This window comes from Myxine glutinosa, chromosome 6 (genome assembly GCF_964187855.1).
Source record: "Myxine glutinosa chromosome 6, kmMyxGlut1.1, whole genome shotgun sequence".
In the NCBI taxonomy this organism is placed as follows: domain Eukaryota; kingdom Metazoa; phylum Chordata; class Myxini; order Myxiniformes; family Myxinidae; genus Myxine; species Myxine glutinosa.
Window position 1 is genome coordinate 55,236,267 of NC_136266.1, and position 15,869 is coordinate 55,252,135.

A 15,869-nucleotide genomic window follows, 5' to 3' on the forward strand; every position below is an offset into this window, starting at 1 on the left:
AAAGTAAAGTTCAGAAGCACTTTTAATGTGATGTAAATAAAAACTTAAAGTTCATATTATTTTTGGAGATTTACATTTTTTTATGTGATGTAAATAAAAACTTTAAGTTCATATTATTTTTTGTGATATTTTATAAAGTTCATATTATTTTTTGTGACAATAAATAGACTTATTAAGACTTAATCAAGAAATTCGCATGCTCTAAAGATTTTTTCCACACTTATGATGTACTACGTCAAGGTTATGTGATAGCGGAATTTTAAGGTCAGATTCGGATTCGTGGTCACCAAATTAGTTAGAAACAGTTGAAAATAAGTCAGAACCAATTTGGCTATTGACCAGTGTAATCAACCACATTAATAATTATTAATGTGGTTGATTACACTGGTCAATGATTATAATCAACCCTCGTCAGAGGAGAGGGTATTGTATTTGGCTCTGTTTGTTTCGTTTGTTTGTTATTTGCGAAAATCGACGATTTCTCAAGTATATTGGTTGGTCGTGTGGGTTATTCTGTCTGTTTATTGGTACTAGTGGGTTTACCCGTGGGAATCCCATGGGCATGGAGGTGTATCGTTGCGATCGGTGCAGCCGTTTTTGCGGTAGCCAGGACAATAACGTTAGACTGGAGACCAAACCTGATAATTCTGGAGAACAAAGCTGAAATTGGAAAAACAATATAGCCTATTTTACTCCAGGGGGTCCCAGGATTACCCACCCAAAATTTTGTCGCGATCGGTTCAGCCGTTTTTGCGGTACCTGGGAACGGACGGACGGACAGACAGACGGACATTTGGTGAATTATAGTAAGATGTCAATCACCTACAGGTCACTTTTTTACACTGATCTTCATGAAACTTCAAGAAATGGTAGAGTTGGCCATAACATTTTAGTTGGCAAAATGCCTATTGATTTTGAGGTCAAAAGGTCCATCGGCCAAAGGTCAACAACTTAAGGTGGAATTTCTAAAATCCTTAATCTTCATCCAATTGACTTGAAATTTGAAGAGGATTTACACATCAGGTCAATGAATTCAACCACCAATTATTTTTGAGGTCAAAATAGGCCAAAAGGTCAACATAGGCCGAATTTCTAAAATTGTCATTTTCCTTCCAATTTACTTGTCAATTGAAGATTTGCATATCAGGTCACTGAATTCAACCACCAATTAATCTTGAGGTCAACATAGGCCAAAAGGTCAACATAGGCAAAGGTCAAAAGGTAGGTGCAATTTCTAAAATCCTCAATTTTTATCTGAATGGCTTGAAATTTGAACAGGATTTGCATATGAAGTCACTCAGTTCAACCACCAATAATTCTTGACTTCAACATAGGCCAAAGGTCAACAACTTATTTTCGTGATTTTGCAAGTATCGTGCTGTTTCTTTGTTTGTGTGTCTGTCTACACACTTTTGCATATTATCTTTCTTCAACCGAGTACATCTATACAGTATGTACTATTACAATGTGAGAATGTCATATACTATTACAAACACACCAGCACATAAAATACATCACACAAAGCAAGTCCTGGTGAGTGAGTGTCAGCAATCTCTAATTGATCTTTCTAGCTCTACTAGGATGAGCTAAGTTTACAAAAGCTGAGAGTCGATATCATTCATGCTGCCGTTTTCAAGCTGAATGGAACCGCCAAACATGTCCAATGTTCTCAACAATAGGCCACCTTTTCCAAAATCTTGCTTCCGAGCAAGATGTTATCATGAAACGCTTGTGTACCCTGGTTTTCTGCTGACATTGTCTACTTTTTTTTCTTTCAACCAGGTGCTACAGGCATCTGATGTACCTCCAGGTGGACATAATACATTCATGCCCCCACCATTTTCACCTGAGGAGATGTTTTGTAGCCAAGAGGTGCTTTATGCTGGGCAGTCGATCGCGTTCTGCTTGGCAGGTGGGATGTTAACACATTCTACACTGTAGTCTTGGTTGTGAATGCACAGTGTGCATATCTCGTTCAATTGAATCTCATACACATGACTAATTGTATCGGATTAACCATCTCAACTAATTGGCTTGGGTATGTGACCGCAGGGTCGGACCCCCTGTGCCGTTTTCCATTGCCTCATCTTATCATTCATGCACACAATTTCCTTTTTTACGAGCCTTTGACACTTTGGGAAAAAAATATATGCATAATGAGAAATGTTTGCGAAGGAGGTTGGCAACTGTGTGTGAAACTAGATTTTTGGTGGTTATTGTTGTTGTTGTTGTTGTTTTACCATGAGGTATCAAATTTGTATTTGAATTATTCTTGGTTTTATCATATTGAGAATGACTTTAACCCTTAAATGGAAAATATTTCTCCTTTCATGCTGTGCGCAATGTGCTGATAAGTGTTAGGCCGTGCTGCTGGAGCTACTGTCTTCGCCAAAAATATTGGCACCGTTGCACTTTTTTCAAATAATGCACCATTTCTTCCAGAAAATTTGTTGAAATTAAAAAATCTTTTGGTATCCACATATGTATTTCTTTGGTTTGCAGTGGAACAAAACAAAAAACTGAAAAAATTACTAAATCTTAGCTTATTCCACACACAAATCCTAAAATGCCCTGGAGAATATTATTGGCTCCTTTTAGAAGTTGTTAAAAAATAATTAGATTTCAAGCAGGTGATTCTCCTTTACTTTGGAATTTAACTCACCTGTGGTGAGGTGCAGATGCCTGCAATATAAAAATCATGCATTCAAGCAGTTTGAATGGAGAAAAGGAGTCATTCTGCTGTTTTGTGTCACTGTGTGTACCGCAAGAATCCTGGAGAAAAGAGAGAAAACCAGAGAATTGTCTGAGGAGGTCAGACACAAGATTGTAGCCAAGCATAGACAATTTCAAGGCTACAAGTCCATCTCCAGAGACCTTGATGTTTCCGTGTCCACCGTACGCACTGTTATCAGGAAGTTTAAGGCCCATGGCACTGGAGCCAACCTCCCTGGATGTGGCCGCAAGAGAAAACTTGATCGATGATTGTGGCAAAGGATTGTTCGAATGGTGGAGAAAGCACCTAGATATATTGCCAAACAGATTTAAGCTGAGCTTTCCGACATATGGTTGGTACGAAAGTTGGACAGGACATATGAGACTAAATTAGTCTTTTTGGTAAAGCACATCATCTCTATGTTTACAGAAAACAAAATGAAGCCTTCAAAGAAAAGAACATCTTCCCTACAGTCAAACATGGAGGAGGTTCAGTGATGTTTTGGGATTGCTGTGCTGCCTCCGGCACTGAGTACCTTGAGAATGTGTGCACGGCATCATGAAATCAGGGGATTACCAAGGCATTTTGGAGCGCAATGTTCAACCCAGAGTCAGAAAGCTGGGTCTCCGTCGAAGGTCATGGGTCTTGCAGCAGGGCAATGACTCCAAACGCACGTCAAAAAACACTCAGGAATGGTTCAAGACAAAACGCTGGACTGTTCTGAAGTGGCCAGCAATGAGTCCAGATCCAAATCCCATTGAACACCTGTGGGGAGATCTGAAAACAGCAGTTGGGAGAAGGCACCCTTCAAATCTGGGAGAACTGGAGCAGTTTTCACAAGAAGAGTGGCCCAAACTGCCAGTAAAGAGGTGTAGGAAGCTCATCCATGGCTATAGGAAGCGCTTGACTGCAGTTATTTTGTCCAAAGCCTGTGCTCCCAAATATTAAGTTTGGGGTGTCAATAATTTTGTCAATACCATTTCTTTTTATTTTCTGATTTAAAAGGATTTAGTAAGTTCTGAATCAAAAACAAAGGTTCTGTAATATTAACAGTGAAATAAAGAATTGGGGAGACCAAATACAAATATTTTGGCCATGACTGTCGACCTATTCTGTACTCTGTGATGCAGAGGGACAGAAAATAACGTCTATTCCCTTTAATAATTAATCCACAGAGATCGCCAGTTTTGACAGTAACTCAAAAACTGAAAGATGAGCTTGTGGTTTTTGAAGTCATATCTAAAGGCTGATGCTTTATTGTCTGACATTTGGAAATATCGGTACAATGTAAGGATGGTGGATTGCTTTCCTGTCTGGAATTTTTCTTGCTTATTATGTTTCCTTGAATGTAGCATTGACTTCCTTTTCACTTAGAAAGGTGTCTCCTTTTAAGCAGCATTCACTAATTACCAACGAAGTGCAGCTGCATAAATCAAGAGTTTTTCAAATATTCTGGAATGCTGATTCAAGCATGGGGTTTTGGGCCAAATAAAGAATTCTCTTTTTCCCCACATCGAGAGTACTTAAAAAATACCCAAACTGCATTGCTGAATTGTGAGTATTTTTCTGTTCTTATGCAAGGAAATCTCAACGCAGGAAGAGACCTGTGTTGATTTCTTGCATGAAGCGCATCATGCCTGTACCACATTAATATTCCCCAAAAACGTCAATGCAATCCACTAAGTAAATTAAGCCATACATAATTCCCACCATCCCCCCACTGCCAACACAATCCCAATTCGACGTGACATCCACTTATTGCAAACGAATAAGGCAAACAATGCAGGGGAGGAATGGACCCAAGAGTATATCATGGAAATGAGATGTCAACAATCACAATCCAAGGCCATTGTTTCTTACCTCCGCCACCAAAGGTGGATGGAGGTTATGTTTTCACCCCTGTCTGTTTGTCTCTCAGTTTCTGTCCGTTTGTCTGTTAACAAAATATCTCGAAAAGTTGTGGATGGATTCGGAAGAAATTTGGCAGAGATGTAGCGTATGTGACGAGGACAAAATGATTAGATTTTCGTGAAGATCCGGATTCGGATTCGGCTGGTAGAATTTTTTAAATGATTCTTCACCATTGGGAGATCGGACCAAAAACTATACATAGCAGGATATCTCAAAAAGTTATGGACCGATTTGGACGAAACTTGTTGGACCGGTTTGGTGTCTGACAAGGACAAATAGATTCGATTTTGGTGAAGATCTGAATATGGATTCTGATATGAGAATTAATTTTTTCATGTGATTCTTCACCATTGGGAGATGGGGCCAAAAACGATACATTGCGAGATATCTGAAAAAGTTCTGGATGTATTTGGACGAAACTTGTTAGACCGGTTGTGTGTGTGACGAGGAAGAATCGATTCAATTTTGGTGAAGATCCGGATCCGGCTAGTAGAATTTTTGAGGTGATTCTTCACCATTGAGGGATATGGCCAACCAGCCGGGGGTTCGCTCTCTACTGAGTGCCGTTCTAGTTTTTGATCGTTTTATTGCGGGGATGTGTGAGGGGAGGAGGAGGAGGAGGTGGAAAGCAATTTAGGTAGGGGTTGTATTTGGAGTTGGATCGAAATGATATTCTAGTCTGTACATCCCTAGGTTGGTGACCCTTTTCTGTTTCGGTGTGCTACATGACAGTTATTTATTTATTTCGTCAAACAAAGTTTGAGTGGGGAAAAAAAAAATTTACATTTAGACCAAGTGATCTTTTATGAATTTAATTTTTACTTTCAATGTCTGTGCTTTATTTTTATTCTTAATTTAATTTCCTCTGAACAATTTTTAACTTTTAATAATCCTTTGAAAAAAAAAAAACCCTGTGTTTGTATTGTCCAGGCAGGTGGGGGAGATGACCGGTGTTTGGCAAAGCTTATCATCTACAAGAGATTGCCTCAGTTGGTCTTCTCTAAAGCATCCCCCCCACCACCTTCATTGTGGCAGAGGTCCAAGTGTTGTGAATTAGCGACTGATTGATAGATCCAAGTCGTTTGCCCTCTCTGCGCAGGGTGCACCTTGATGCTGTGCAGTCGTGTAACTCCAAACTGAGTGGTAATTATTGGAGGCAAACCCGTTTCTGCCGCCCATCTGTGTGGTATTACCTTTGTCCTCACCTCTGTCAGATGGGGCTTGTCACGGCGATGGCTTTTGAGCAGAATCGGATAGATTGCACGCAGTGCCTCTCATCGTGGCAGCAAATGCATTCAAGTATCATGATTGGCTTTGAAATGTTTATTTGGATTGTATATTTTGATTTCATTGGTGGGTTTCTTTAGATGTTTTGTCATAATAAAAATCCAGCAGCAATCTGCACAGCATTTACCTGCCTCGGTGGCGTGATGGTTAGAGCGTCTGCTCTGAGTCTTGGAGTTCAGTGGTTCGAAACACCGGCCGAGTTATCCCAAAGACTTTAAAATTGGCACGTTCTATTTCCTTGCTTGATGCTTTGCATTTAAAACGAGAACAATACTCAGTAGAGCGCATACTCCCGCCGTGGGTCAAGTTGGAATAGTACGATTTCACAAAAGTTTGAGGGAGTAGTTCAGTGACAACACAACACAAGACGACACAAGACAGACACTGCACAGATATATATTTAGAATATACAGAAGATAATGTCAAAAAAAAAAAAACAACGCAATTTCACTTACATTTTCGGATTCAGCGTTCAATTCTATATAAGTGAGTGTATTTTGAGGCATGTGTGACTTCAAATAAAATTGTAAGCCAGGAAAACGTTCGTTTCATTCCTTAGGGATACAACATGTAAAACTGGTCCAAACGTCAAAACAAAACTCGCTCATTTTAAGTCGTACAAGCTAATGCGACCACTCATTCTTCTGGGAAGAATCCCGTGCACATGCTGGTCACACTTATAACTCACCCAAGTCTTTATAACTTCATCAAATGCTGACACCGCGATTGACATTCGCTGAGGTAAATGTTGATGTCTCTTCTGAGGTTAAAAGTATCAAACGATACATTTTATGAAACGGAAACCGAATACACACTTTGGTGGTTTTAAAATGACAGAATATGTCTTTATTAGAAAAAAAGAATCTTGAAGACGACGCTGCTTTCAAAATACACCGCTCTAACGCATAACCACAAGTTTAAACTACATTTACAACAAATATGAAAACTATTTTCATATCAAATGTTAAATATAGAATATATAGAAGATAATGTGAAAAAAAAAAAGAGCCCTATCTTCCAATGGTAAACAATCCTTCAAAAAATTCCTGGATCCGGAATAATATCCTGAGCTTCACCAAAAACTAATCAATTCTTCCTTATCCCAAGTGCAATCATCCCACCAACTTTCATCCAAATCCGTTCAGAACTTTTCCAGATATCTTGTTCACAAACACGAACACACACACACACACATGGACACGATCGAATGTATTACTCCCTGGCGGGAGTAACGAGAACAATACTCGGTAGAGAGCAAACCCCCACCAGGCTGAACAGTTTACATGTTGTATCCCACTGATAGGCCAGATCTGAATCCGGCCCTGAACCAAGATTGAATCGGCTTGGTCGTTTTTTCCTAGGCCATCCACAACTTCTTGAAGCATCATGTTATTTATCGTTTTGGCCCTCTCTCTCAATGGTGGAGAATCACTTTAAAAAATTGAAAACTCCTGTATCTGTATTTGTATCTTCACCAAAATCGAGTAGATTCGTCTACGTCGCAAACGTAACCTCTCCGCCAAGTTTTGTCTGAATCCGACCACAACTTCTTGAGATATCCTGTTCACAAACAAACAGACGGGTGAAAATATAACCTCCACCCACCTTCGGTGGTGGAGGTAGAGATAGAGCATCGACAAAAGCCATAAGAGGGTAATGCTAGTGCATGCTTTGGGCCTAATGTCCTTCTCCTGTGTTGAAGTTCCTTCTACAAGGGAACTCGTATCTTGTCTTTCATCATTATTCAAGTTGTAAAATGAAATGGTTATTGACTGATGAGGGTTTTGCTCAGCATTTCACTTCATGGAGCAGTATGAGCAATGGCAGTATGGCCTAGTGGGGGTATGCACACGCACCTTTGAGCTGTCGAGGTTGGATTAGAATCTCGGCCCAGCTCTAAACCGCCAACCTGGTGTTCTGCAGGCAGGGCGAGGCATCATTCAAGATTTGGCTTATGGTGACACAAAGGCGTGTTATTGTTATGGGGAATATTTGTTAACTCTATGATTTTTTTTTTGCATTCCTGAGGTGCTACGAACAGACTTTTTGAGACTTCGTCACTGCTTGTGAAGTTTATAGATGTTTACCTTTTCTTCTAATGGGGCCAAGTCGAGGTGGGGTGGGATCTGGTGACAACTTTTGGACAAATTCCCTGTGATTGATTGTCTAAATAAGCAGAGAGATTTGTTATCCTGGTAGTTTTCACTGAGTCACGATGTTACCTCATTCGACACATTACCCCATGGCAGACTCTGCAGATGTGGCACAGTCCATGGCAGAAGCCGTCGATGTGATCTATTCCGACTTGCGAAAGCCCCTCGTCTCCCTCGATGAGGCAGTGGCTGTCTCCTCTTTCTGGCCTCCTCTGGAGGCAGGTCTCAAAGTCGGAGATGCTGAAGGAGCTATTGCCAAGGCACCACGTTCGGTGCAGGGTGAAATTCACATTGGCGAGCAGGCACACTTTCACATGGAGACACAGGTAGACCATCAAAAGAACCTCAATGAACCTCCCATTCTGTTGGATGCATGTGTAATGTTTCAATACAGGCATGTATTTTGTGCAGAAATGTTTTCACATAGTGGTGTTGGTAATTAATCAACCCTTTCGCGGTGAACAGGTGTCCAAATTACCTGTTACATCATGTTTTTAGCATTTTGCTTGCTTTGTTCTCTGAGCTTCAATCCTAGGTACAATGTTGATCTGTACATTGCAGATCAGTATCTGTGCATTGCGTACATTGATCTGTACATATATGTAACAAGGTATACTCGTGTTAGATGTCTATTACTGACGAGGTAAATTGGTTATAGTTGAGTGCTGCCTTTGGTATAAGCAGAGTATATTTTTGGTATTAGGGGTTAATTTACTAAGAAGGGCTGGTGGGTTGGCTTACAGGTATGCAGAGTGCACACTCACCTCTGAGCAATCTTGCCTGGGTTCCAATCTCAACCAAGCTGTAAACTGTCATCCTGTATCTCACATTCAGGTCGAGATATCAATGTGTGATGTCATTGGATGTACGTCATACTGGGCATCCCGTCTGCCAGCATTAGTTGGGAGATGGTGAAGTTCACAATATTCTCCAATCTCGATATTCTCCAATACTGAGAGCGAGCAGCATATTTTATTGGTCGTGATGGCGTAAAATGGCGTAACATTTTGTCCAAGTACTGCTAAACTGGAGGTTTTTAGAAGTGCAAAAAAGGCCATTTGTGTTCTACACTGTTCAAGCAAATAATTTAATTGCAATAACATAAAACTTGTAAAATCTATAGAGAAAAAAAACAAAACAACACAAACCATTTTTTCGTAAGTTTACCGCCATTGATGCGCCGTATTTTACACCACCTTATTTAACACGTTACATTCGTTCTTCGTGCATGTTGTTTGTGTCCTTTATGACGTCCTTAAAAACAGCAGGATTCCTGTTTGGATTGATTTTCAATTTTAGACATGCTGACAGACTAAACAACTTACCTTGCACATGTGCCATCAGGACGGACTTCCGTACAATTTGCCAAAGTTCTGCTAAACTGTAGGTTCGTGTTCAGTTTCATGTTCTACAGTGTTCAAAATATAGAATTCAATTGGAATAAAGTAGTTTCTCAATCATCAACTGTTGACAGACAGACAGAGACAGGCTGACAGACAGAGTGAACCGATATGGGACTTTTGAAATGACATAATCCTCCCCAGAATGCTCAGCACGCATGCTCAGAAACCCCTAGAAATAACGCTCTCCGGGTCACGCAAACTGGTATCGTGTGCGCGATAGGTTCCGGGGCCACAAGATAAATTATGCGAGATTTTTGCATCTATTGCTGAAAGGAGAAGTGTGCGTGTGTCCATGTGCGTATCTGCTGCCTCTCACTTCAATTGACACAAAATGGTAGGCATTCAACACCTCGCATTCACGGATGTTTCTTGTATTTTTGTGAATCCGATGTGCATCCAGGAACACAAAAGTTATGGGTAACCATCTTGAAATTGCCAGTCTTTCGTTTAAATGCTGAAAGTTCTGTTTAAAACACTATTTGACTTGCACATTTCTCCCTTGCAGCAGGCAAGTTAAAAGTACCCTCGCCTTAGCAGAAGTGAGTTACTGAAAACTCACATAGTACATGCGTGAAAGGCCTCGTAAACATGCATATGTCATTTTGAAAGTCCCATATTGCTTATCCGCACTTTGCGCTTCACATAATTCCATGCGCGTGTGAGGCAAAAAGCAGAGTTAAGCAAGGTTCACTTTGTCTGTCTGTCCACAAACATCGGTTTATGATTGAGGAACAACTGGATTACAATTGAAAGTAGTGTTTTGAACACAAATTGGGAAGTGAACCTGCAGTCAAGCAAAATGCAGTCAAGAAAATTGGAAATCATTCCAAACAAGAAACTTGCTGTTTTTAAGGACATCATAAAGGACACAAACAATGGGCACGAATAACTAATGTAACGTGTTAAATCAAATGGTGCTGCATCAACAGCTGTCTGGAGGGAGTTATGAGATTGAGGAGAATGTGTAAGTTGATTCCACAGATGGGGGGAAAAAGGAATAAATGAGTGGAGGTGAGAAGTGATTCTGGATTTTGGGAGTTTCATCAGAATAGGGTAGGTGGTGGATGGGGTACACCCCTGCAGAAACCTGGGAGGGGTGGGGTGGAACAAAGCACGGAAAGAGCTGTGGTTGCAAGATGAGAAAGGAGGTGGTAGAAGACAGAGACCACCGACCTGTCTGCAATGGGAAGGTGATAGGCCCATTTACTCAGCTTCAACGCGGGAGATTCCAATGATCTTGAAGGTCTTGGCTTCCACGGCGTCAAGCTGAGCAAGATGTGTGGCAGTGGAGCAAGCCGACAAGGGAGAGCAGTACTTCATCGAGCTGCAGGTGAAGGCCTCGTAGGTGGATAGGAGTTGAGGTGTACTAAGGAAGGACTTTGTATGACAGAGGATGCCCAGCCAGCGGATGCCAACTTTGAAATGTGTTTTGCCCAAGATGGATCATGGCTGATAGTGAGACCTTTGAGGTTGAGTGACTGTACTTCCTCAAGAGGATTGTTGAGAAATTAGATGGGAGGCTTTGCCAGATGAGAGAGATAGTGAGAGTGTGAGATTTGTCAAGATTGAAAGATATATGTTCCAAGTGTTTGACCAGCTTGTGATTTTGTCAAGGTCTGGGGAGAGGGCAGAGGCTGCTTCCTGCCTATCTGAAGGATGACGGATGTCACGCCAGAGGGTGGAGTCCTCAGCAATTTCCAGATAAAGGGGATTTGCACATACTCCTAATTCGAACCAAATTGCACACACTCCTGAAGTGCTCTGGAGAAAGCTTGGTTTCCACATGTGCCATCCTTCTCCGTCAATGGCTCTCATTTTCAGCTTTATATGTCTGTATTGATCTCTGATCCATTCTAGCAACATCGTTCTTTTTCTTCCTTCTTTTGTTCAATCGTACGAACGTTAAATCCCCTTTCAGGAAACCATCTCTGGCGCATACTATTGGAAGCTGAGTAAGCATTTGTCCTCGGCCTTTTTTATTATCCTCAAACGAATTCTCGGCTTTCACAACACTTTGTACCTTATCGTTAGCTTTGGGGAATCTTGCAGGTCAAATATTCCATTGTTCAATTATCCAGCCCCTTACAAAACATTGACAACTGTGTCCCCATCCGCCTAATTAGCAGCTGTGCCATTATGACCCGGCCTGGATTCTGGCACAGGGGCCATTTGTTACTCCGCCTAATGGAGACTATAGATTGCTCTGATAGGCCTGTAGCTCTGTGATTGGCGTGATCAGCATTCCGTGCTGTCAAGAGGAACAACAGGAAAGGATTTGCTTGTGTAAGAATTTGGATTTGCACAGAACCTTTGAAGAATTTGGGTCTGTCAGGAGGTTGCTGCTTGGCCTAGCATTAAACAACGCCCAGACTAGATATTCACTTGTAATTCTGCACAATGTTCGAATAATCTTGGATGTAGAAGTAGCAGCTTATCTCTTGAAATGTCTCGATCAAATGCAGTGCTTGCCTAGTCAAATCTTGTGCCATAATTCTTGAGTTGTCGTTATTGACTCGGTGGGTAGATAACGGGAAATTGTATCTCTAGAGTTCAGCATAGAAATGTCTTGTTCATACATGGGCCGAACAACTTGCTTGCTTGTTGGTATAAAATTCTGGAACTTATTTGTACGTGTGTGTGCAGGTGTGCCGCTGTGTCCCTACAGAAGATTGTTTAGAAGTACAGACTGCTCACCAGTGGCAGGATCTGGCACAGCATGGCGTAGCGTACGCACTCGGTCTTAAAGCCAAGGAGTAGGTTTCACGTTCAAACGCAAACTCTTTAAACTCCACTCAGTCGAGCTGTAAAAATTGACAGCCCGCAGCTTGAACGGCATGAAACACCTTAATATTTCTCCTGGTGAATAAAGGATGGTTCTCACTGATTTTAGTGGTGGTACATTTATTGAGCAATTCTTGTGTAAAATAGCAAGCCCAGTGAACATGCAATTGCTTTTCCAGAGAGAGGACATCTCCTTACGTTTGATATAACGTGTACATGCTGCGAAGCAATTCAGCGATATATTTGGAGCCAAGTTATGCTATGAATCACCTTCAGAGGCCATTTTCCCCCACAGAGCAGGGGTTGGCCTTTTTCGGGCACCGTGATCCCCTTTTTGAAGCAATGTTTTATGGCCGGATGCCCTTCCTGCTGCCAACCCTGTTAGTCGCCTTTTTGGACACACAGGGAATTACTAGTGAACTGGTGCTCGATTTGCCGACCTCTGAAGGATGACAGGTTAAGTCAACCACACTGGCGTTAATCCAGCGATCGACCGGGATTTGAACCCAGGATCCTAGGATCCCAAGCCGGCACCCTAACCGCAAAGCCGGGATTCGAACCCAGGATCCTAGGATCCCAAGCCGGCACCCTAACCGCTAAGCCGGGATTCGAACCCAGGATCCTAGGATCCCAAGCCGGCACCCTAACCGCTAAGCTGGGATTCGAACCCAGGATCCTAGGATCCCAAGCCGGCACCCTAACCGCTAAGCCGGGATTCGAACCCAGGATCCTAGGATCCCAAGCCGGCATCCTAACCGCTAAGCCGGGATTCGAACCCAGGATCCTAGGATCCCAAGCCGGCACCCTAACCGCTAAGCCGGGATTTGAACCCAGGATCCTCGGATCCCAAGCCGGCACCCTAACCGCTAAGCCAACACCAGGATCGAGTTATGCTATGGGTGGTGATTATTTTATTATTAGAATCCAGAAATAAATATATCCTCCATGTATCCATTATGGCTTGCCCTTGCCATAACAACTGTGCTGTGCTGTGCTGTGTGTGTTTGTGTGTGTTTGTGTGTGAACAGTGTGGCTGTGTCTACAAGACGAATCGGTGGATCATATGGCGGTAAGGCTTCGCGTTCAAATATCGTGGCCTGCTGCACGGCCCTGGCAGCCTACCTTACGCGCAGGTGAGTGTTTGTGCTGCCGTGATGGCCTCCTATATCATATTGTTACCTTTTCTCATGTTGTATGGGTAGAGCATTGCAAATTATATGTGTATTCCATGGGAGAGTGGTTAACCTGGCTGTTCTGTCTGCAATATCCTTGGGAGAAGAAGACTTCATGCCATTTTATTATTTATTATTCCAATTATGTAGAGATGAAGACTTCTGGAGTACCTTACATATATTCTTGGGTACCTACTAATTTAGGAAATTACATTTTTAAATTGGCTTATAGAAGTGGATGAATTGTAGAGACAACGTTTCTTCAAGTGGGGTTATCTTACTATAATTCACGAAATGTCCGTCTGTCTGTCTGTCCGTCCGTTCCCAGGTAATGCAAAAACAGCTGAACCGATCGCAACGAAATTTTGGGTGGGCAATCCTGGGACCCCCTGGAGTAAAATAGGCCATATTGTTTTTCCAATTTCAGCTTTGGTCTCCAGCATTTTCAGGTTTGGACTCCCACCTAACGTTATTGTCCCAGGTACTGCAAAAACGGCTGCACCGATCGCAACGATACACCTCCATGCCCGTGCGATTCCCTCGGAGGTGTTGCTCATCCACTAGTACCTTTAATTTGTAGATCCGACATATTCTGAAACTACCAATCAAATGCACACGCGAGAGGCGACTTTCAATTATGTTTTTTTCTTTCAAGTGGTGGCAAGGAAAACAAATGTCTACATTCTCTTCGGGTTTATGCAAAGTGGATGACCGAGTCACTCAGGCCTTGGTTCTAATCCCAAAGCGTTTGAAAGTAAGCCGAGCCAAATTGGTGAGATTCGGCAGTGGAGCAGCGGATTCTAAGGCAGAGCAGGTATGATCTTGTAAAGGAGAGCCAAGTAAAGAACGTATGGAGAATTTGCTTCAATTCGGTGAGCCCTTGTATTTGGGAGTTAGATCGATTTAAATTTTCACGAACCCGGTGATTGGGAGATGGTTGGGAAAGGTTGCGATCCAGCCTCCATATTATGAAAAGGGTACCCAAGCAATGGTATGCGAGTTCATATTTTAACAGCTGATACCTTTGGTGTCCTTCGGTACCTTGCATATCAGTTGTTTCCATGATTATAATACATCATTCTTCCATCGTGATAAAGTTAAATGGAAGTTAAGAACATTTTCCCCTAATGTTGACATATTTCCATCCCTCCAAGTTAAACCCTTCCATACAATTATTCAACCCTTTTTGGCATGTGATGTCACTCTTGGTACCTTATTTTCTAGCAAGAGTCTTATTAAAATTGTATTGCACCGAATTAATTTTATTGGGCTGATTTCAATTCGTTCATAGAGGCCTTGTTGTGAAAATCAATGAAGGCTTCATGAAAACCTCAGAACTGAATACAGCAAAGATTGTTTGTGTATATTGTTGTCCTGGACTACTTCCTACCGAATGGAACGTAATACTCACAAATCATGATGGCTGCTGCCGGCACAGAATGCTGTAGCTTATGCACTCGGTCAATCTACGCTGGACAATATCCAAACATTGTCAGCTTAAAGCTTTTTGTTTACAAAACTACGTTGACCGGACGCCATAGGTTTATGAACCGGCGCAGCAAATCTCACAAAGTTATGGCAATTTTAACCTTCCGGGGGTTCAAAATGAACCCAATTGCTCATCACAAAATGATGGCAGACACGAGGCACATACCATTCCTTAAGATATAAGCACCAATAGTTCGATTTATTACACAAAAGGACACGTTATTTTCAAGAATCCACATATTACAATAAATGGAACTATTCACCCCAGGTGCCGAACATACACACAATACCTGGGTAGTGGTTTTAGCATATGCCTTCAGGCCTGTTATACAACCGTTAAACACTTGGCAGGCTGAATAATACCATAGAGGGAGAATACGGCAGCTTGAGGAGGCACAGGAGCTAGAGAACACAGCAGCTTGAGGAGGGACAGGAGCTAGAGAACACAGCAGCTTGAGGAAGGACAGCAGCTAGAAAACACAGCAGCTTGAGGAGGCACAACAGCTAGAAAACACAGCAGCTTAAAAAGCAGGCGCTAGAGAACACAGCAGCTTGAGGAGGCACAACAGCTAGAAAACACAGCAGCTTAAAAAGCAGGTGCTAGAGAACACAGCAGCTTGAGGAGGGACAGCAGCTAGAAAACACAGCAGCTTGAGGAGGCACAACAGCTAGAAAACACAGCAGCTTAAAAAGCAGGCGCTAGAGAACACAGCAGCTTGAGGAGGCACAACAGCTAGAAAACACAGCAGCTTAAAAAGCAGGTGCTAGAGAACACAGCAGCTTGAGGAGGGACAGCAGCTAGAAAACACAGCAGCTTGAGGAGGCACAACAGCTAGAAAACACAGCAGCTTAAAAAGCAGGCGCTAGAGAACACAGCAGCTTGAGGAGGCACAACAGCTAGAAAACACAGCAGCTTAAAAAGCAGGTGCTAGAGAACACAGCAGCTTGAGGAGGGACAGCA

General features: G+C 42.2%; 1 protein-coding gene across 3 annotated transcripts in view; it reads left to right on the forward strand.

The window, feature by feature from the left end:
- The window catches only part of LOC144892609 (uncharacterized), a 190,255-nt gene that overhangs the window by 134,687 nt on the left and 39,699 nt on the right, over positions 1 to 15,869 (forward strand). For all 3 annotated transcript variants that reach the window (XM_078779851.1, XM_078779850.1, XM_078779852.1), the window contains exons 15-18: positions 1,783 to 1,912; positions 8,161 to 8,390; positions 12,111 to 12,220; positions 13,277 to 13,381. In XM_078779851.1, the coding sequence (XP_078635977.1) occupies positions 1,783 to 1,912; positions 8,161 to 8,390; positions 12,111 to 12,220; positions 13,277 to 13,381 (575 nt within the window). The remainder of the gene's footprint in view (positions 1 to 1,782; positions 1,913 to 8,160; positions 8,391 to 12,110; positions 12,221 to 13,276; positions 13,382 to 15,869) is intronic.